This window comes from Eublepharis macularius, chromosome 19 (genome assembly GCF_028583425.1).
Source record: "Eublepharis macularius isolate TG4126 chromosome 19, MPM_Emac_v1.0, whole genome shotgun sequence".
NCBI lineage: Eukaryota > Metazoa > Chordata > Lepidosauria > Squamata > Eublepharidae > Eublepharis > Eublepharis macularius.
In genome coordinates, this window is record NC_072808.1 from 12013098 (window position 1) to 12036453 (window position 23356).

The following is a 23356-nucleotide window of genomic DNA, read 5'->3' on the forward strand; positions in this document are numbered from 1 at the left end:
AGCATACTGTACTGTAGCTGCTGTATTATAGCGGTTAAGTGGTTGGGTTGCAAATCAGCATTCTGCTGGTTCGACTCCCACTACTGCCATGGGAGATCTCATGGAACGAGATCTCATGGCATTTTAAAATCATTTTAAAATGCCCATGGTGTCCCTGTTTGACTCCTGAGAGTTTGTGACTGGCCCAAGGTCACCCAACTATCTTCCATGGCAGACTGGGGGATTCGAACTCGAGCATCCCAGCTCCAAGTGACACTCTAACCACTACACCACACTGGCTCTGTCTTCTCTGCTTGTGATTATCACTACATCTGCTGGCAGCAAATCTCACAATTTAATTACCCGTTGAGTGAAGCAGTCCTTCCTTTGGTCTGTCTATTTTATCACGTAAGTGACGCGCCCAAGACCACACACTGAGCTTCATGGCAGAGTGGAGGGGCTGCTGTTAAAGGCACAGGAACCAGGTCAGTAAGAACAAAAAGTCAGCGCTACCGGTCTCTGCCCATGCTGTGGGTGTCTCTCTACGGATCCGTTGCTTTGCATTCACTCCATGGCGCATGCAGTGTGGCATGCCGTGTTGTTGGGCCTCCAGCCCACTGGCAAAGCCTAGTCTAGCGAAGCCTCGAGGATGGGACAGGGCATACAGTGGTGAGAACCAAAGGAATCAACTTGCTCATCTGGACATGCTCCAAGCCACACAACTCAAAAGCGTGTGATAAAAATGTTCACTCCCGGCAATAGCAGAAGTGGAGGTGTCAAGAGGCATTGATTGACAGAAGCACTCAAAGGTGCTGATAGAGAGAGGAGGCAGGTTGGGGAGATGGAGCCCAGATTCCTGACGTCTCCTCCCAGTGCTTGTTACTCTGCTTCATGGCTAGCCAACTATTGGTGCTAGAGGGCCTTCTCTGGCTCTTCTTTCCCCTTGGAAGGCCCTATCTGGAGGGAACAGAGGGGGCTGGATGCATAGCTTTCATTCTCCAGTTTTTCAAACACTGTGTCCCAACATGCCTGGGCTCACAGCTCCCAAGGGGCTTCTTCTACCCATCCTTCCCAAGCAGCCGAGTTAAATGCTAGCAAGGTTTTAGACAAGGCACCCTTGGTAGCCCCTCTAACTTACAAGAAGAAAGAGCAAGAGTCCAGTAGCACCTATAAAACTAACAAAATTGGTGGTAGGGTGTGAGCTTTCGGGAGTCACAGCTCACTTCTTCAGATGATGTGAGAAGTGAGATGAAGAAGTGAGCTGTGACTCCCGAAAGCTCACACCCTACCACCAATTGTGTTAGTCTTATAGGTGCTACTGGACTCTTGCTTTTTCTACTGCTACAGACAGACTAACGCGGCTACCCAGCTTGATCTTGCAAGAGAAAGAGTGGATTGGTTGGGGATTCTCTCATGCTGGCTCTGTCTCCACACCAAGCGAGAAAGGGAGAGCTGTGGAGTCCAGTGCCAAACAACAGGTCCCTGCAGTCGGCCTGACCTCCATCAATCCATAGGATGAGCCTAGAAGCTGGGAAGCATCCAAACTTCACTGGCCTCGGTAACTGGTGTAAGACACAGGGGTGTTGGTGTGTGTGTGTGAGAGAGAGAGGGAGGAGTTGTGTATGTGTACACATGTAGCACCACTAAGGATGAATCCTAGAACTTTTTTCCATGTCAAGACTTGTGATACGTTGCTAATGTAGAAGAAAGCCAGTGTGGTGTAGTGGTTAGAGTGTTGGACTAGGATCTGAGAGATTCAAATCCTTGCTCTGCCATGGAAGCTTGCCCAGTCCCATGCTCTCAGCCTCACCTACCTCACAGGGTTGTTGTGTGGATAAAATGGAGAAAGGAGAATGCTGCCACCTGCTTAGTTTCTGCAGGCCAGTTTGCTATTCGAGGTATTTATTTCCTGCATTTTTAACCCAGGAGCTCAGGGCAGCACATGCATTGTAAGGCGAGCATTGTAAGAATGTTGTAGCGGAAGTAAATAAATAGGAACGTGCCTTTGAGCATGCACAGAGAGCCTGTCCCAGAAAGGGCGAGCCAGCCCCCACATCTGCACAATTAGGCATTTTACTCAGCACATTTATACCCGCCTGTCTTGCCAGCGCCTTAAAGTGTCTTGCGTAAGATTCCCTCCCGATGGCCCATCCGGGCACAGACCGGACCAAGAACTTTGGCAAGCTGCCTGCCTTCCAAGCAAACTTTGGCTAGGGGCTTCTGGGGTTGCGACTCCCGGACACTCTTCAGTCCCGGCCCCTGTTTGTTCAGAAATTAAGTACTGGGTGTGCACATCTGGAGAGAATATGTGTTTGTGTGCATGATGAAGGGAAACGTGCAGCGCTGTGTGTGTGCTTGATAGGGTCACTTTGTATATATGAATGTGGGGTGGGGGAGGCTGGGATGAGAGAGAGAGAGAGAGATTATATTTATGTGCGGGAAACGTGCTCAGCGTCTAATCTCCAGCCAATGCGCATTTATTTGAAAGCAATAATTTCCACCGAGATCAATAGGATTTTCTGGCTAGTCCCCACAGTTCCCGAGGGACAGCGGCGTTAATCAGCCGAAGAAAAACAAAATTGGCCTCAATTTTGCAAAGAGATTTATTATAGTCTAATTTGTCGCCTAACCCCTATCAGGCACTGACTTGGAAAGCCCAGGTGAGCCTGATCTCATCAGCTCTCTGATGCTAAGCAGGGTCGGCCTTGGTTAGTAATTGGATGCGAGACCTCCAGCAAAGACCAGGGTCGCAGAGGCAGGCGATGGCACCTATAAGACTCACAAAATTTGGGGTAGGGTATGAGCTTCCGGGAGTCACAGCTCACTTCTTCAGACACGGTAAAGAGCATCAGCCCTGGGCCCTTTCCATGCAAACCCCACCAGGGGTCGCCATAAGCCAGCTATGACTTGAGGGCAGTCTCCACCACCAGACTCGCCTGGGGGCAAACCCCACCGATCCGACTTGGCCTTCCTCCCGAGGAAGCGCGCAGGGGATCGGGGCGCACCGGGGGCCTTTGCCGGGGAGCCGATCCCGTGGCGAGGGCGTGTCGTCTGAACGAGGCGCGCGTGTAGACACGGCTGCGCTCCGATCCGGCCTCCGGAGCAGGGAAGCCCCTTCGGCGCCCTCCCCTGCCGAGGGAGAGAGGAGGGAGCGGGGCGGAGCCAGGCGGCGCTCCGGCGGGGCTGGGCTGGGCTGGGCTGGGCGCTGGCCGGCCGCCGCTGCGAGGAGTTCGGCCGCGGGAGTCCCCCTGCTGGAGCGCTGCAGCGAGCCGGGCGCCGAGGATGGCCAAGCCCCGGGGACTCCGCGGCCACCTGATCTGCCTCCTGGCCCTCCTGCTGCGCGGACTTCCCCGGGCCAGGGCAGGTAACGCCGGGATGGCCCTCTTGGGAGCGGGCGGGGAGTGCTACGGAGCAGCGCTTGCGGAGCGCCGGCGCAACGCTGGTGCTCTTTACAGTAGCTGAAGAAGGGAGCTGTGGCTCCCCCAAGCTCACACCCTACCCCAAATTCTGTTAGTCTTCTAGGTGCTACTGGGCTCTTGCTCTTTTCTAGTGCTCTTTACAGTTGTGGTGTTTAAAACCAGTTTTAGTGACTTTTTTGGCAGCTCGTGTTGGGAGCGCCCGTGTTCGAATCCGAGGCAGCGTTTTTCTCAAAAGAGCCAGTTTGGTGTAGTGGTTAAGAGTGGCAGGGCTCTAATCTGGAGAGCCAGGTTTGATTCCCCACCCCCCCACTGCAAGTTTGATTCCCCACTCCTCCTTGAAGCCAGCTGGGTGACCTTGGGTCAGTCACAGCTCTTCCAGAGCTCTCTCAGCCCCACCCACCCCACATAATAATAACACACTTTGTAAACTGCTCTGAGTGAGTGTTAAGTGGTCTTGAAGAGCTGTATATAAATCGAATGTTGTTGTTGTTTTAAACTGTTTCAGGTGGGTAGAAGAGCTAGGTTCGAGTCCAGGGGCACGTTAGAGACCAGAAAGTTTTCCAGGGTATAAACTTTCCAGAGTCAAAGCTCCCTTCGTCAGATACAAGTGGAATACACTCCTCATATCTGAAAAAGGGAGCTTTGACTCTGGAAAGTTTATACCCTGGAAATCGTGTTGGTCTCTAAGCTGCAACGACTCGAATCTTACTTTTAAACAACTCCTTTCTCCCCCCCCCCAAATTTGGATCAAGCGATGTTGTCATGGAGGGGACGGGTTGTGGCTTAGTTGCAAAGCATCTGCTTGGCATGGGAAAGGTCCCACAGGGCTCGTTCCCGGCATCTCCAGTTAAGCATCGGGTCCTAGCTGATGGGAAATACTTCTGAGAGACCCTGAGTAGCTGCTGCCTGAGAGCCAAACTACAAGTGACGCCTTACACAGGTTGGGCACTAGTCGGCTTCCCTCAAGTTTTGATGGGAAATGTAGGCATCCTGGTCTTGCAGCTGTAATGGAGAGCCAAGCTGTAAAACCAGGGCGCCTACATTTCCCATCAAAACTTGAGGGAAGCTGACAAGTGTCCAACCTGTGTAAGGCATCACTTGTAGTTTGGCTCTGATACTGACTTTAATGGACCAGGGGTCTGGTTCAGTACACGGGTGCTTCGTCTGTTTTGCCAAGCATTTAGCAGATGAATGTGTAAAAGATCCTGACATGCAGTTGCGTGCCTGCAATCCGTTTCAGGCAAAGAATCTGCAGAACGGGGCGTGAATCCCACCCCATGCTCACACAGAATAAAGCATCCCCTGTCCACCTTCTAAAACTTGTGAATCATGAGAAGAAATTAGGAAGGTCAAATAGGGCAAAAATGATGGTGCCCTCCGAGAGTAGCATTTATTTTGGAATGTCCTATCAGAGGACATTCAACCTATTCAATTCTGGAGTCAGGAGAGAAGTCCCATCTGCGTCAGAATTCAATCCCTCCCTCAAATTTTATGAACGCCCCTCTTATGAGTTCTTCACCTCTCCAAGAAGACCAGCCCTGCACTGCAATAAATAGATAAATAAGCATTTATATAGAACTTGCAGGCGTTCAAGGTGGTTCACGTTCGTTATGACTGTGAACTATCCCCTTCTTCAGAGTATATTTTTATCATTTCTCAGTGATCCCTAAATATGTCTTCCCTGACCTTTTCCCCACCAGTCTGTAGAAGAAACAGTGGTGGTAGTTAATCTGGGGCAATCCCAAGGGTGTGAGCCTGTGTGAGTACATGCACAGAGCTGGGACAAAGAAGGCAGAAATTTATGCACTGGTCTTTTTAGAGCTTTTTTTTTGGGGGGGGTCCAAAGACTCCCCTTAGTTTCACGTACGCAAGAAAAGAGCCCACGGCATTATTTATTTGAATTCTTCAGCAAAAAGTATGAATTCAGAACTATTCTCCTCTTTCAGGATGAGTTAGGGGTTCGTCGGGGAAGCATGGTACTTTCATGAACGTCGTAATTTGTGGATGGGATGTTAAGGTCACATGAACTGTCTGTTAAATTATGGGCCGAGAGCTGCTTCGTATATCACCTAGTATTATTCACTTTGCAGAGAAAGAGAGAGAGGCTTCTTGTGCTGTTCACAGTTGTGCTTTTCATGTTTAAAATGTAATTTGCAGCGTTACAGAATCTGAACATACCGCCGAGAACTCCTGTAGGCATTACTCATACCCGCAGGGTTAAAATGGGGTTGAGAAACATCAGCTGGTTCGGAATGAGGTGGCCAAGTTGTTACCTGGAGCTTGGACTATGGAAGGTTAGGCACGCCCTGAGCCTGCTGGTGTGTGTGTGTGGAATATAAATAAGTAAATAAATAAATAACTCAGCTGCATAAAAATCTGTGCTATGTAAAAATCTGTTGCTCAAGGATAATTGTTTTAATATAAGAGACCATTTGTTTCACTTCAATAAGGACGCAGTTAATGATCTTATTAATAGAGGTTATGTAAGAGAATCAATTAATTGCAATTTATGTGGGGGTGTGCCTCAGCAAAAAAAAATATGGTCGGGCCCCTAGTCCCTGCGGGGCCCTTAGGCTTCGGCCTAGTCAGCCTTTTGAATAATATGGCCCTGTTTGTGCTGATTTCCATTAGGCGTGCAGGCCTAACTCAGAATTGCCCTTTCAAACCCTACAACGGCTCAAGACCTGGGTATTTGAAAATCTCCTATCTATTCAACTCTGCCTGTTTGCTGAGGTCATCATTTGGGTGCCCCTATCTTCAGGGACTGGGTGGGGGACCTGCCAGAGAAAGGACCTTTTCTGTGGTGACACCGAGATGATGGAACCCACAAGTGACAAGTTTTGTTTCCATGTGTTCTTGGATTGAGGATTTCCCCCCTGCTATTTTTTAAAACCACCCGTTGACTCCTACTGCTGTGTTATCTCCTTATTTGTTTTGGCACCAATTTGCTTTTAATTTCAGCTGCATTTTTATATCCTTATGCCAGCCACTTTTGAGTCTGTACCATGGGAGAAAAAGGGGATGCCTGTATATTAACTCTAGTACAAAAATAAATATAATTGGACTATTTAGACGAAGCCTTCCTTGCTCAGATCTTACGCACAGATGGTCTGATGAGAGGCCTGGCAAAGAAGTGTGTTTGTGTGTGATGCTAGAACAGTTTGCCTTTCTCACAGCCACACATGAGGATTGTGTTGAATAACACAGATGAGATGAACTTAGGCAAACATGCAACAAAAAACAGACAGTCGGAGAGCTGCTCTCTGCAGAAGTAGCCCCACAGCAGGAAAAATCTCAGGCAGTCATCCAAATATAAGATTATTGATCTCCTCTTAAACTATAATATAGGCCCTTTATTTCTATAAAAGCCCAAATTGGATATCTTTCTGCTTTGAAAAATCCATGAAGCTGTATGTGATATGAGGATCACGGTAAGTTTTTTGCCATTGACTTCCGAGAAGTACTTTCAGGCATCTGCATTCCTCACAATGTAGGTAGCTCTCCTATAGACCTACCCTGCAGGGTTGTTGTAAAGATTGCTAAGGTTGTGAAAGCGAATCGTTTTGAACAATACAATTTAAATACAAATGGAGTCCATCAAGATATACTTATGCCAGTTTGAACTGGAAGCTATCAGCCAAGAGTCAATGCAGTTTAGTCCGTCTTAAATTTCCAAACTTCTCCTCCATCTGGACACGCCCACAGCAGTAGGGAGAGGGGTAAAGTGATGTTTTTGGACAGACTTCTGTTGTTGGAAATGCACACAGTCTTTGGAACAATACAGAACTCTTCAGCAAGCAGAAGAGATGTGTGTGACTCAGCGACTTGCTCTTCAGACAAAACTGTGGCAACACAAGAACTTTTTTCTTTCAACGCACAGATCCAGGGATATGGTTAAAGGGACTTCTGTGCGATGTATTCTTGAGGGGCCGAATGGGCTCATTGGACTCTTGGAGCCTACAGCACAACTGTATGAAGCTCAGCTTGATTCTCAGCCTCCTTTGACTTGCTGACAACGGATGATACCCAGCATGAACCAGCATGGTGTAGTGGTTAAAGACTAGGATCTGGAGACACAGGTTTGAATGCCGTGGAAGCTTGCTGAGTAACCTTGGGCAAGTCATGCTCTCTCACCCTAACTGTAGGGTTGTTGGAAGGAAAAAAGGAAGAGGGGATGATGATATAGTACACTGCTTTGGGTCCCTATTGAGTCCCCAAATAAACAGTAAAACGTTTGCAGCAAGTGTGATTGTGAACCATCAGGGAAGCAATCATTTGTGGCATTCTGCCAAGTGACGTCATTCCTGCTTTTTTGGCCAGGGTATTTTTTTTTTGTTACTGCATTTTGTCCTGCATTAGTATTAAAAAGATTGAATGTGCCCCTTTGTGGCAGATGCCAAACCACACGGAGACTGTTCCAGATAGCAAATCATTGGTATGCGGAAGCTTGTCATCGGCCGTGGCACCACCTGCAGGCAGGGAGGCATGCAGACAGGCAGGCAGACAGGTGCACCAGAATGACTTGCAGTCCATCGGTTCATCTCGATTTCAAGCTGCCACCATATTGTATAAAGAACTGAAAGATGCACAGATTTCAAGTAAATGGCAGCCCTTTCTCTCCCCGTCCCATGTTTGCCCTGTGAGATGCATTCATTCCATTTGTCTGCCTGTCTCTCTTTCCTTCACACATGCACCCATACTTAGCATGCACACAATATCATGCACCTCCCATGTGTCTTGCATTCACGCAGTGATATACATGACAGCAAATATCCACAGGCAGCGTGTTGACTTTTCACAGGGAAATATGAATGATCTCTCGCTCAGCCTGCAAACACAGATAATTCAGTCCGTACAGGTGATCACTCAATGTCAACTGGCCTGACTTCAAAGTTTGAGGAACCTTGTGGTGCTTTAAAGTCTAGCACATTTTAAAATGTTAACATCAATTTTTGAGGACACGTGGGCTCTAGACCACAAAAGCTTCAAAGGTAAAACGATTCCAGTTTCTTCTTCAACGGACTGACAGGGTCATCTTAAGCAAGGTCAGGTGCCCTTCTGAGTCCATACACGTCAGTGGGCTTAGAGGGATGTGATTTTGCATAGAGGGATTTGTGATTTCGTCGTGTCAGGTGTTATCTAGAGGAATGCAAGGTGGTTGACAATTCCTTAGACTGCTCACAGGCGCCGCGTTTTGCACCCCACAGATTTTAAATCCAGATTCTCAAGTGCAGAATTCAAGTGTCCCTTTTCCTTTCTCTGACCTTCATGCATATCTGCAAACTTCCACATGGCTCATTCGACCATTCCAAAGCTCAGGCCTCCCCCCTCCCCGCCCCTTCAACACACACGCCCAGCCTCGCTGGGATCCTCCTGGCAGAAGCTGTTTGCCAAGGGAAACCAGCAAAAAAATGTGTGTGATTAAAAACAACTGGAGGGAGTTGCCTGTCCACAGTTCCTCTTTGGCCACTCCCTTCCACACACCCTTTCTCCCCCTTCTTTGTATTTCCAGTGAATTTATTGCAGAACTCCATTGGCAGAGAAGCAGGGGGTTAGAAGTGTCCAATCTAGAGGGCAGCCACAATCCAGGTTTCCTTCTCTAATTTGTTACTTCCTTTTGCTCCTGTACTGAAACCAAACCTCAAAAATATAGCTTAATCCACCAGATCTCTTCCAGTTTGGTGTAGTGATTAAGAGCGGCAGGACTCTGATCTGGAGAGCCAGGTTTGATTCCCCACTCCTACGCTTGAAGCTAGCTGGGTGACCTTGGGTCAGTCACAGCTCTCTTAGAGCTCTCTCAGTCCCGCATGCCTCAAAGGATGGTTGTTGTGGGGATAATAATAACACACTTTGTAAACTGCTCTGAGTGGGCGTTAAGTTGTCCTGAAGGGTGGTTTGTAAATCAAATATTGTTGTTATCTCTAACTGTGGATCCTGTACAGCAAGCACTGACTTGGAGCCTGGGGCAGCTGTGTGTGTGTGTGGGGGGGGGACGATGAATAGTTTCATGGTATTTTGTAGCAGCTTGGTTGATGTTGAATCCCAAGCGGAGGGCACCAAGACCCCAGAGCGGCTGCGAACTCTGAGCCTGAGATGTACCTTCAATCTCATTCCAAGACTTGCTTAGACATGACTGGGGGTGGTGGAAGCAGGGGGCCTTTCAGGCAGGTGAGAGAGCAGCATCTGCAGCTGAAATGCCACAGGGATTGAGTGTAGGACGGGAGTTGGAGGGATGTGCTTTGGCATGCGCCCGAGCATGCATACATGTGCTGACAAGCAAATGGGTTTCAAGTCAGGGTCATGAACAAAGTTCTTTCTGCACGTAAATGCAGCGGGTTCTACACATGCACCGTTTCTCTGTATTTTTGTGTGTGTCACTGTTAATCTCGGTTTGATTTCCACCACATACACACACGATTATTGCGGGGGGAGAGCGCAGAAGCAAGTTCTACCTTTCCGCTCAGTCCTGTCATAAGGCAAATAGTTACACCGATAACTAAAAGAGCTGGGAATCCCCCCCACATCACACATTCAGGAAGGTGAATGGGGACAGCTCCTATTCTGTTTGCCGCTAGTCCACCCACACTCTCAAAACGGGTGAGAAAACTCCTAGGACAGGGGTGGGCAAATTGCGGCCCACGGGCCACATGCGGCCCGCTACAGAGTTTTTTGTGGCTCGCCAAGACAGTCAGAAAAATCCACCTTGAACTGAGATTTCCTTCTAAAATTAAATGTGCTTGCAGCTATAGATGATATGAAATTAGCACAATAAATAAATTGAATAAAACTACCACTATTTTATTTAATTTATATTTATTGATTTTTAAGATGCAATTTATACCTTTTCTGAAATGCAAAGTTAACTAATGAATGCGATCATTTTAAAAGGCGCGGCCCTCCGCTAACCTCCACTCCCACAAAGTGGCCCCTGAGCCAAAACAATGGCCCACCCCTGTCCTAGGACCATCTCTTCCCATATACTCCCCAGAGGGGGCTGAGATCAGCTGGTAAGCACCTACTGGTGGTCCCTGGCCCCAGGGAGGCTCGATTGGCCTCAACCAGGGCCAGGGCCTTTTCAGCCCTTGTCCCGGTGGAACTCTCTGTCTGAGGACACCCGGGCCCACCAAGAACTTGTCTCCTTCAGGCAGGCCTGTAAGACAGAGATGTTCCGCCAGGCATATGGTTGAGGCCATCAGGGTTTCCACCAAATAAGCCTCTCTCCCGGTCTCCTCTATGGGCCAAGCTACAAGTGACAAATGACACTTGAATGGCAAGTGTATTTCTCCTTGTTCACTTGCACTCCACTTAATCCACTTGCCATTCAAGTGTCATTTGTCACTTGTAGCTTGGCCCTATGTCTATAGGGGGCATTGACCATCTACCCCCCATATATGAGCGACCACGCATGGTTAAGCCACACCTCCACCTCCGTCAGATGTTATATGGTTTTTATACGATGAACAGATATTTTATTAGAAAGTTGTTTTAATTTATTGTGATTTTATCTTGTATATTTTATCTTCTGTTGTATAATAATAATAATAATAATAATAATAATAATAATAATAATAATAATAATAATAATAATAATAGGAGACTGAGTGAAGATTGTCAAAATAAATACACTCTTTCCATCAACATTTACATCAAAAGTGCAAGTGCTCTCTGTGAAATATACAAAAGTGTATGTAAGTTACAAACCAGCAGGAGGGAAACAGGGAACCTACCAGCATGGTTAAACTGCAGTGGGAGGTAAAGCTTCTATAGTTGGAGCTCAGGCCCTGTGCACAGGGCCCTAACCGAGATAGTTTAATCCCCCTTGGGATGTGTGCATATCTAGTGCAATTCCATTTTCTCTCGTAACAAGTTGACTATACGCCTTTTCCCGACTCTGCAGAGATTGCTTGAGCTGTTGCTCTTTTTCTCGTTTGCTTCGATGTTGCATAATGGAGTGACTTGGCTATGTTGTGAGGTCTTTGGGATTTTTGTGACTCGGTGCTGTCTCAAGGGGTTGCAGCAGTGACAGGACCTGTTTGCACATACAGGTTGATGAAATGTAGCTTTCCTGAACGCCTGTTGGCTGGAATTCTGGAAGGTGATGTCAGCCTGTCAATTACAGTTGTAGAGCCAGTTTGGTGTAATGGTTAAGAGCAGCAGGACTCTGATCTGGAGAGCCAGGTTCGATTCCCCGTCTCCTCTGCTTGAAGCCAGCTGGGTGACCTTGGGCCAGTCACTGCTCTCTCAGAGTTCTCTCAGCCCCACCCACTTCACAGGGTGATTGTTATGGGGATAATAATAACATACTTTGTAAACCGCTCTCAGTGGGCATTAAGTTGTCCTGAAGGGCAGTATATAAATTGAATGTTGTTATTGTTGTTATTTTGGAGGGCATTTTTATAAAAGTGACAGGACGTTGTAATAACAGAATGGTTCAGGAAGTGTTTTAAGGAAGGGAATGGGATTTTAGTGGTTGTTGATTTTGGGTCTGTTAGATCTAGTGGGTAATTAGATATGCTGTTTTTTATCTCTTGTTTTAACTTAAATGCTTTTAATTATGTAAGCCACTTGTAGCTTGGCTCTCAGATCTGATCTCATCAGATCTGAGAGCCAAGCTACAAGTGACGCCTGACACAGGTTGGACACTTGTCAGCTTCCCTCAAGTTTTGATGGGAAATGTAGGCATCCTGGTCTTGCAGCTTGGCTCTCCGGCTGTTGTCCAATGGACTTTTCAACTGTCACTTGTCCAACATTCTGCCAAGCGGCCTACATTTCCCATGAAAACTTGAGAGAAGCTGACAAGTGTCCAACTGGTATCAGGCGTCACTTGTTGTTTGGCTCTCAGAAGCTAAGCAGGGTCTGCCTTGGTTAGGAATTGGATGGGAGACCTCCAATGAAGACCAGGGTTGCAGAAGACCAGGGTTGTAGAAGCAGGCAATGACTAACCTCTATTAGTCTCTTGCCATGAAAACCCCACCAGGGGTTGCCATATGTCAACTCTGACTTGAGGGCACTCTCCACCACCACTAAACTTTCGAGAGTCAGAGCTCCTTTCTTCAAGCCACTGGGTTCAAATCCTGCTGACCCAACCTCTTTGTCTGTGTGTGCATGAATGTGTGTGTGTGAGAGAGTGAGAGTGTATAGGGTAGAAGCAGGGGAGGGAACGATGGGAACCATATTGTTGCACCAAAGGCCAATTTTCTGCCCGTTCTGGCCAAACTACCACATCTGCTGACTTCGTGGCCACCACATGGGAGAGCATTTTGAGAGGCTTCCAAATTTAAGCCCAGCTGCCGCATTTATCATCGGCTTTACTGCTGTATATGATATGAGTTATGCGTTGCTGCCTGCATCATCTTGTTCTCAATGCATTGCATTTCTACTTATGTAATGCTGTTTATTGCTTGTTTTAACGTCATGTTTAATATTTGCGCTGTGTTCAGATTTCTGCAATCCCAGTCCTATTGCATTGCTTATTATACGTAACCCATAAGCAGTCCTATGGATTGTATCAACTTACAAATTCGTGTAACCTGCCTCCAGTCTTAGTGAGGAAGGCGGACTATAAATAATATAGATAAAAATAAGCAAATAGAACTACTTGTTGATTCCAAAGGTTCCAGAATCTCTGCAAATCTAAGTTGTTTCCAGTGGGATTTTAGTGGTTGTTGATTTTGGGTCTGTTAGATCTAGTGGGTAATTAGATATGCTGTTTTTTTTATCTCTTGTTTTAACTTAAATGCTTTTAATTATGTAAGCCACTTTGAGTCGCACAATATAAGAGAGAAGCAGAATATATATATTTTAAATATGATTATGTACATGTGCTTAGTTGGATTACGTACAAGCCAACAAAGTGTGTATCTTCTGTAGGGTTGCCAACTTCAGGTTGGGAAATACCTGGAGATTTGGGGGCAGAGCTAGGGAGGGTGGGGTTTGGGGAAGGGAGGGAGCTGAGTGAGCTATAATACTACAGAAATCTGCCCTCCAAAGCAGCCATTTTCTCCATGGGAACTGATTTCTGTGGCCTGGAGATCAGTTGTAATTCTGGGAGATCTCCAGCCACCACCTGGAGTTTGGCAACCTTCCTTACAGCTCACTTTCCCCTCCTATAAGATCCCCAAGATATGCTAGAATAAACATTTAAGAACACAGTAAAATCCACAATGCATTTCAGAACATTTTTTTAAAGAATCATGCTCCTCCATTGCGAAACCCTTAAAAAATTTAAAACTTAAAGAGTTTAAAAGCTAACTTCAGCCCCCAGTCCAAGAAAACACATTACTATCAGCTATTGGCACGGAAGCAGTAACCAAGGCCAATATTTCAGCAGAGAAAGATCTTAAACGCTTACATATTGAGGGCATTTTTTTAAAAAAAGGCTGCCTTCAATAGCCAACAAAAAGTGAACAACAAAAAGTGAAAGACACTATGCTGTGCAAATTCCCCTTTTCTTCCCAGATGGCTACTGTTTTCCTGCCCCCTGCCCCTCCAACCCACCTGTCCGCATTCTTCATACCTTCCCCTCCTACATTCCCCCAGCCCTTGCCAAAATTTCTACATGTCTTTGGAAAAAAATTGAAACTCGGCAGCCGCACCACTTATAGACTGTACAGGAAATTGCATAATTTGTTCTAAATCAACAAATCTGGGATTTCCTTGATGCAGAATTTGGGTTTGTTTTCTCTCTTTAAGTGTGTTTGTTTTGGTACAGTGTATACAAAACCATGTTTAAGAACAAGGGCTGGGGCAAATCGCTCCAAGCCAAGAATCTGCACAGCTGTTTGCCTTCTGTTCTTTGGCCTCCTTCCGGAACAGCTAGAACTTATAAACAAGCAGTTTCACTGCAGCTTTTCCTGGATTTGGGGTCAACAGGACCTCAGGTCCCACTTTACAACCCACACTTCTATGCCGTGCAGCATTGCCAATGTTGTGTGCATGCCAGATACATTCCAATAACTAAGGGAGGAGGCTTTTGCCACCATGGCTTCCCGAACTGATGTTCAGTGTGAAGCTATCTCACCTGCTTCTCCTTGACAGTCTAAAGACAAAATGAGGTTTCCATGGGTTTAAGCCTGCAATACCTGAAGACAAATTGTCTCCCATGGAGTACAATAAACCACTTACTCCAATGTTGAATGTACCACAATTTCTAATAATAAAAGTGCAAAGTGCTCAAACATTGGAATTGTGTACAGAACATTGGAAAGGCATAAGCAATAGTCTAAACAGTCAGGGCTCATTTCGTAGAAAAAGAGCTGGAGGAACTCATTAGCATAACTCGTTAGCATATGCCACACCCCTTGACAGCACAGGAAGTGTGTCATTAGCATAACTGATTTGCATATGCCACACTCCCTGACATCACCTATCCTGGCTGTTTTGGACCCAATCCTGGCCATTCAGGGCTGAAACTGGGCCCAAAATGGCCAAAAAGGGCTGAAAATGGCCGAAAAGGGGCCCAAAATGGTCAGGATCAGGCCGCTGCTGAGTGGGAGAGTGATCCACTACCCGTCAGAGGCCCGATCCAGGCCGTTTTGGCCCCAATCCAGGCTGAAACAGGCCCCAAATGTCCGAGAGTCAGGTGGGCAGGGCCACCTGACGTGACCTCTTTGGGGAACTGCCAGAACTGCGTTCCTGCGCATTCCACCTCGAAATGAGCCCTGTATACAGTATAAATAGAAACCTCTTTTTAACCGGCACACCACATACAAAAAGTTCACACCGGAAATCCTCTATCAATACTTCAGCTTGACAGTTAATAAATATAGCATGAATGTAAGATAAAAATCCATGAATAAATATACACTATAAATACGATGTCAATTCATAAGACTGGTTGAGCTTGAAATCACATACTAGTTAGCCCGATAATATATCTTCTCGTGGGCCATTGTAGTAGCGTTCCTACAGATATAAATCCAGCTCTTCACATACACACTGGGACGGCTTTGCAGGAGGGTCTTCAGATGTACACAGAGGTAAGAAGAAGTGAATGGCTGCTGAGAGTCCTTGAGAGTCGCCTATGGAATAATCATGGCATTCAGGGGGAGACTGAGGCATAGGAAGCCGCCGTTGGTCCTGATGCTGAACGGGCCAAGAAGGCCTCTGCTTGAACCCCGCGTCTTCGTGTTCCAGTCTTGGCATTGGCAACTAGAATGGCAAGTCTATGGAGCCTTCCTGCAGCCTTTGTTGGAGGAAGAGCTGCTGAAGCTGGAGAAATCCCCCGCGGGTGGGAAGCAGGCATCAACCTTTGTTCTGTGGAGTGATAGGATGCAGGCTGTCAATTAGGACTGTGCAGGGAGTGGAACCCCTTGGATGGAGCAGGGACAGAATATCACTGGTGAAAAGACCAGAAAGGCTATCAAGGAACTTATGGGCTGGTTTGCTTGAAGGAGACCTTCACTCCCAACCTCTTTTAGGTGGGTAGCCGTGCTGGTCTGCAGTAGAACAGCAGGAGTTGAGTTCAGTGGCCCCTTAGAGACGGACAAGATTTTCAGAGTGTAAGCTTTCAAAAACCCTGACCTGGATAGCCCAGGCGAATCTGATCTCATCAGATCTGAGAGCCAAGCTACAAGTGACACCTGACACAGGTTGGACACTTGTCAGCTTCCCTCAAGTTTTGATGGGAAATGCAGGCATCCTGGTCTTGCAGCTTGGCTCTCTGACTGCTGTCCAATGGACTTTTCAACTGTCACTTGTCCAACATTCCGCCAAGCTGCCTACATTTCCCATCAAAACTTGAGGGAAGCTGGCAAGTGTCCAACCTGTGTCAGGCATCACTTGTAACTTGGCTCTCAGAAGCTAAGCAGGGTCTGCCTTGGTTAGTAATTGGATGGGAGACCTCCAACGAAGACCAGGGTTGCAGAGGCAGGCAATGGCGAACCACCTCTGTTAGTCTCTTGCCATGAAAGCCCCACCAGGGGTTGCCATATGTCAACTCTGACTTGAGGGCACTCTCCACCACCACTAAACTTTCGAGAGTCAGAGCTCCTTTCTTCAAGCCACTGGGTTCAAATCCTACTGACTCAACCTCCTTGTCTGTGTGTGCATGAATGTGTGTGTGAGAGAGTGAGAGTGTATAGGGTAGAAGCAGGGGAGGAAACGATGGGAACCATATTGTTGCACCAAAGGCCAATTTTCTGCCCATTCTGGCCAAACTACCACATCTGCTGACTTCGTGGCCACCACATGGGAGAGCATTTTGAGAGGCTTCCAAATTTAAGCCCAGCTGCCGCATTTATCATCTGTGGCTGTAATTCAATGGATCTTGAGGTCCACATGGCTGGGATGAATCATGCCGGCAGCTGGAGATGCTTTTTCGAAGTTTCCATTGCAGCTGCTGGTGTGACAGAAGAGGCAAGTTACAGATTTTTTTTTTTAAAAACTCAATGGAGAAGCGGCTTGCCTCTTCAGCATGTCGGTCCTTACACCACTTGCCGCTTCCATCAGCTGTTATGTGCTTTGACGACAACAACGGAGAGGCTCCTCCAGAGTAAAGCACGGAAATCGGCAGGGGAAACCCCAGACACTGGAAGAAAATATGCAAAAATATATATGATTCTCTAGTTGCATATTTTGCATATTTTCCTCTTTGTCTGGGATTTCTCCTGCTGATTGCTGTTATGTGCTTTGACACCAATGTCTAAATATTGATATGTTTACATCTATGTGCACACATACAATGAATGCAGTTATTAAAGTGGCAGAAACTTCGGTGAATTTGCTGCCACTTTGTCACGTGGTCTCAAGGACCACGTGAAAGTCCACAAGTGAAGATCCCTGGACTACAGCTGAAGAACCGCGGGTCTGAACAGTCCCTGGGATGCTGCTTTCTTGGGTGTGAGTTGGAGTGGAGCAACTTTGTGCAGCTCATGGGAATCCTACAAAAGTGAGGTTGGGAAGGAGCCTTTGATCAGATCAAGCTGATCGAAGAGAGAGAGGAAAAATAAGATAGTGACTTGGAAGTTTCTAGGTGGCACTGGCTGAACCTTCCATCCTTGGACTGCAGTTACTGGATAAGGACTTGACACAAGATTAGCAGCTGGAGGACACTAGTCACTTCTGCTGCACTCTGCTTATAATATTTATTTCATTTACAAAATATACAGAAATACAATATGTCTGTCACCCAAAGAAAACCGATTCCCTTTAATGTAACATGGGGCTTCCCTGCATTAAGATGTGTGGCACAATCGAAATTGCATATTCTGCCATGTTATTCAATTCTGTGGTTAGGTGTGAAATTTTACCGGCCAAATGTGAATGGGAATACAAAATCTCAAACTTTTGCAGAGAGACTTAGGATCTAATAGACATTTTTGATGTTGATCTCCCTGTTGTGTCTTTCTCCCCATTCAACATGTCAAAAGGCAGGTGGCAAAGCAGGGTATAGACATAAAGAAATCCTGCCAAACAATTTAGTTAAATGCTCAGCCCTTACTAGTGTGCAAGTACTAGATGCTGAGCTCTAACCCATCTAGTAAACCTACTAATAGAATTCTTGGTTCAGGTTGGAGAGGTAATGATCAGATCAAGCTCTGGACATGGGAAAGGCGATATGTTACAGTTTGCGTTCACATGCATTCTCTTTTTTTGCAGATTTTCTCTCCTTTCCCCTCCCTTCTTCATTTTGCTCAGTATTGGAATAGTGGCAAGAGGGTTCGTCTCATCCTTAACCCGGAACATGAGAAGGGTTAGGGGTGTTTGCCGTTCTTACACATAATGGCTATTTTTAAAAAAACATCCCGGAATCTAGGGATATTTTCCCTTGCCAAATATCATATTCCATAAAAACCTGTTCAGAATCACACCAAGTGATCACGGATCACAAAATAAGGTTGAATGGAAGTGTCAGATTTAGATGGCAAACAGGGGACCTCAGATATCTGGACATCATGCCACAGGGAATGTATTTTACATCTCACGGTCTGTTACAGAGTGGCTGTCTTTATAAAGCTAGCATCGTGGAGAAATGTTCCTTGTTAATCCGCAAAAAAGTCCTGCATTTTGTTTTACACATCAGGGCAGGCCCCTCTATTTCCAGAGCATCTCTGCACCAAGGCGACCTGGGCCTCTGCCTTTTCCTGCTGTCTTTGGTTTCTGGATCCCTGTCTCTCATTGCCTAGGTCTGAGGCCCATGTCCTTCTCTACTCATTCTCTTTGGAGTTGCTCTACCCTGCTCAGTTTTCTCACCATCATAATTGCTGCTGAGAAAAGATGGCAAAGTGAACAGGTGACAGAATGAGCCACCTTGATATTCGAGCGACACCTTTGATGGATATAGATTTGAAGAAAAGGATTTTATATATTACTTTTATATATCACTTATATGCCTTGCACTTTTTTCCTACGCTCAGGAGCGAATGTAGTACTTGTAATGCAACCTGTAAGAATATGACACTTGAAACAAGAAGATCAAGAGAAGTATGCTGAAACTGCAAGAACTGAGAACTAATAATATACTGCTTGTAGAGCTGCACTTATGAAATATTATGCATATGTTATATTATTCTATAAGATTCCAAAAGGAACCAGGTCCAGAGAGCCTTTTGTAGAAAACTGATTTGATGCAGCAAGCTGGTTTTGGCTTCCTGTGGCCTATTTTCCTTAAGGCTGAGAAGGAACTGGAGGAAAGGGCACAGAGAGAGAAAAAAAGAAAACATCCCTTCTTACCAACAGACTTCAGTTATCACAGGGTACCAAGGTTGCCAGATTGAGACGCATTGGTGCTATTATGCCCAGAAGAAAGTAGGTGAGAGGTTAGAGGATGTCCTTCTAAACTGAGGACAAGATAAGGGGATTGCAGGATTTGGAATTCTCCCAAGTAGAAGCGCCAACCCAGAATTGCATCTTCAAATCATAACTAACCCTAGATACTTTACGAGCCAATAAGATAAAAGATATTAGAATATTGTAATATTGTTATGATTATCTGAAAGTATTAATTGTTTGACGCCTCTATTGTAAGGGGTTGAGCCTTTACACACAAGGAGACCGTCTACTTCTGTGTAAGAAAAAGGGCTCATCCACTGGGTAAATAAAAACCATCTGATTTGCTTCATTTCAAGAAGGACTCCTGGATTTTATTTTAACTTTTATTGTGGTTGGTCAGAAAAGGGAAAACAACCCACAAAGGTGCAGATTTTGTACATAACACCTTTGCTTTCCTCAGCAACGGCAAGGGTGCTCAACCTAAAAAAAGATGACCCTCTAATAAAACTTTTCCTCCGCATTGTCGCTGCTGTTCACTGGAGTGTTTTCAATGTGGTAAGAAGGTTTGAAAAAAGGTATTTCATATTCTGGTCTCTGGGACTTCTGAGCAGGCTGAGTATCTTTGTCATCCTGCAAGCGTCATTTAGTATTTTTGTCTGAACCGCTAGTTTCATAGCTCTAAGAGGAGGCAAAAGATCCTCTACGTGGTGAAATAGAAAAGGGTTCAGTAGTACCTTTAAGACTAACCAACTTTACTGTAGCATAAGCTTTCGAGAAAAAGCTACAGTAAAGTTGGTTAGTCTTAAAGGTGCAACTGGACTCTTTTCTATTTTGCTACTACAGACTAACACGGCTAACTCCTCTGGACCTACTTGGTGAGACCCTGAAGAGTGTTGTGTATCTTCCTGTGTCCTGTTGTCTGTGTGCATCGTTGTCCCTACACTCCTCAAAGACAAACCGGCACCATACTGGATTCAAGTTGGCATTCATCCTGTTTGGGATTATAATGGCTCCCCTGGGCTGTACCGTGTGTGTTGTTCAGCACCATGGACAGGTCACCCGGAAGGTCACCTGCCCTCTGCTTTTGGCTATAGGTAGCGCTTCCAGGTTTGACATTGGCAGCTCTGGGCTTGCCCCAGAATTTCTCTCTCTACTCCTGGGAATGGAAAATCCCGACTCTGCCAGCTGGTACGGATGACTCAAGGGTAACACATAACCAGCTGTGAACATCTGGTAGACAAGAGGCTTGGTTGGAAACAGTGGCCCATGTATCCGGTGGAAACACCTGGATGGCTGATTTCTTTCTCTTTTTTCCCTTGCTTGCTTTTCAGCAGCGAGTTGTGTCCTTGGCTGAAAATAAATTTAGCATCTGCCAAAGTTAGGCTGACGGGTTTTATTACCTGGGGTAGGAATGGTCTCCCTCACTGCTAAACTTCTATATGCAAATAATCATAATAATACCTTCTCCCTCGTGGCTAGCTCATGCTTTTTTTTACTGGCTTGATTGTGCCTTGTTTGATCTGATGCTTGATTAGTGTGGTTGGATCCCACACCACAATGTTTGGATGAGGAAATCTCATGATACGTGGGAACCAGCAACATCAACACCACTTTTCCGTGGGGGGATGTGTGCAGGGAGGGTCAGCGTCAACTTGACCTTGCAGCCCAACTGATTCCGTCATACAAATTTTTACTATTGGGGTCTAGCCATGGAGAATTAGTAAGTGCCCGGTTCTGGGAATGCATCAATTAGAATTCAGTTTCTTTATCCTCCAGTTTAGCTGTACTAGCAATCTGATTCCTAGCGTGGGAGACTATTAATGATGGGAGTGAAATTTATGGGGGAAATCAGGATGGAAGAGACCGAGCTGCATCTGTAAGGAGTACAGGTAGTGTGCTAGAGTGGCTAGTGGATCAGAGTAGATCAGGATTCAGATCTCTACTAATCTGTGAATCTTACAGGGTGACCTTGGGATAGTCACCCCAAAGAAACGTGGGACAGTAGTGTGTGTGTATGATGTGCTGTCAAGTCGCCTCCAACCTGTGGCGACCCTATGAATGAAAGACCTCCAAAATGTCCTATCATTAACAGACTTGCTCAGATCCTGCAAACTGGAGGATGTGGCTTCTTTGATTGAGTCAAGGTCTTCCTCTTTTCCTGCTGCCTTCCACTTTTCCTAGCATTATTGACTTTTCCAGAGAATCTTGTCTTCTCATGATGTGACCAAAGTACAATAGCCTCAGTTTTGTCATTTTAACTTCTAGGGAGGATTCAGGCTTGATTTCATTTAGTACCCACTTATTTGTCTTTTTGGCTGTCCATGATATCCACAAAACTCTCCTCTAGCACCACATTTCCAATGAATCAATTTTGTTCGTGCGATCATCTTCACGTTCTTGGTATGCACTCTACCTGAGCTTCACCTCTGTTATGTTCATTCAACCATCACTGCCTCTGGGCTATTCCACTTCAAACTTGTAGGTTGAGGCATGCATGGTGGGAAGAACAAAGAGAGATTCCTGCTCTCAGAAAGCCAGGATATCAGAGAGAAGGCTAGGATACCAGAGAGACAGCCAGGATATTAGAGAAGGCTAGCCTGGAGGCCTTTCCCCTGGCATCTAGGTTTTTTATGTGTATATATGAAGGACTAGTCAGTCATGTGAACTCCTCCTAAGGTCTGAAGTAGGAGATTCCAGAACCAAGTTAACCATCTCAGTGAAATCAAAAAGAGTCCAGTAGCACCTTTAAGACTAACCAATTTTATTGTAGCATAAGCTTTCGAGAACCACAGGTCTCTTTGTTAGATGCATTGCCAGCTTTCGAGAACCACAGCTCTCTTCATCAGATGCATGAAGGGCAGAACTGGGACACTGTCTTGAAGCATAACACACTCTCCCCCTTTCCCATTCTCTCTGGTTCCAGCACAGCCAGTTCTCAAGGTTTTGATCCTAAATATGTGGGTCAGGGCTTGGGATTGGCTCAGATTGCAGCAGAGAGGGTCAGGGATGGAACCGACAGGCAGCCAGAGACCACCCACGATGCATATTTTCCAAGCCACTTGTGGTTCTTGGTTTCCTGCTCGGTTCCCAGGCCATGGCTCTGTGAATTAGCCTCCCCCTCCTTCCCAGCTATGCAAGTGTCTTTCAGTCCTAACCCACAATTTCCTTAATACCATCCTTGCTCCCTTCTTTGATGACTCACCTGAGTGCCAGCTCACTTCTCTGCATCTAACATTGCAAAAAAAAAAAAAAAGCGTAAAGGGAGCAGTGAAGGAAGAACTTAAGAACATACAAAATGAGCAAGATCCTACAAGCTCTGTAGGTTTTAAAGCTTTAACACATAGGGAATCCCTTCCTTCTTGATTTGTCTCCCAAAGCATCTTTGCCCTGGATTTGCCATCAATAGGTTAGCGGTACCCTTTATGCCCAGTGTTTCTTAATGGCTGCACATTTCAGGGGAAGATTAGTAATGTTTTCCCAACATTACCGGTCTTCTCAACAAGGGGTTCCCGAAAAGATTACAAAGAAATCCAGAGTCTTGTATAGTGTAGTTTGAAAAACATTGTGATCTAGTTCAGCATTCTCTTTGGTGGCCAGCCGGACCCTCACACACAGGGAGATGGGGTATAATGGGAAGATTTCCCAACCTTGCAGGTACCTTTAGAATTTTGAGAAAAGGTAGTGAGTGCCAGCACAAAATGGCTGCTGTGGAGGCAAGGCCCGTCACAAGGTGTCTGCTACTGAGGCAGGTAGGCTACCTGAGGCAGGTAGGTGTCTGCTACTGAGGCAGGTAGGCTTCCCAGGACAGGGAATGAATAGCCCCTGGTCACAATTTTCCATCCCTGAAGAATGGATGAGTGAGAGAAAAAATGACCTCATGTCGTGATGCTGAATTTCCCCTAGTCTCTATGGTCTTTATCATAGAGACTAGGACTGTGTTAAAGGTTTAGCAACTAAAGGAGGGGGTCGTGTGTTCCTGTTTGTCATGGTTGCTTTCACCTGGAGCTCTTCTTCTGTGTTCCCCACCCTCTGCGGAGATCATAGAGATTAGGGGAGGCAGCCTAGAGCATTACCTGACATCCTCCCCAAACTCTACCCTTTACAGCGCCCACCACCAAATCTCCCAGCATTTGCTGAGGCAGTGTTGGGAACCTCAGAATTCCAAAATCAAAAAGAGTCCAGGAGCGCCTTTAAGACTAACCAACTTTACTGTAGCATAAGCTTTCGAGAATCACAGTTTTCTTCTG

General features: G+C 46.1%; 1 protein-coding gene across 1 annotated transcript in view; it reads left to right on the forward strand.

Annotated features, from left to right (window-relative positions):
• The first annotated feature begins 3220 nt into the window (after positions 1-3220).
• Positions 3221-23356, forward strand: part of COL5A3 (collagen type V alpha 3 chain) — a 167325-nt gene continuing 147189 nt past the window's right edge. Inside the window, exon 1 of the mRNA XM_055003373.1 lies at positions 3221-3343. Within this exon, the coding sequence (XP_054859348.1) occupies positions 3262-3343 (82 nt within the window). The 5' untranslated portion in view covers positions 3221-3261. The remainder of the gene's footprint in view (positions 3344-23356) is intronic.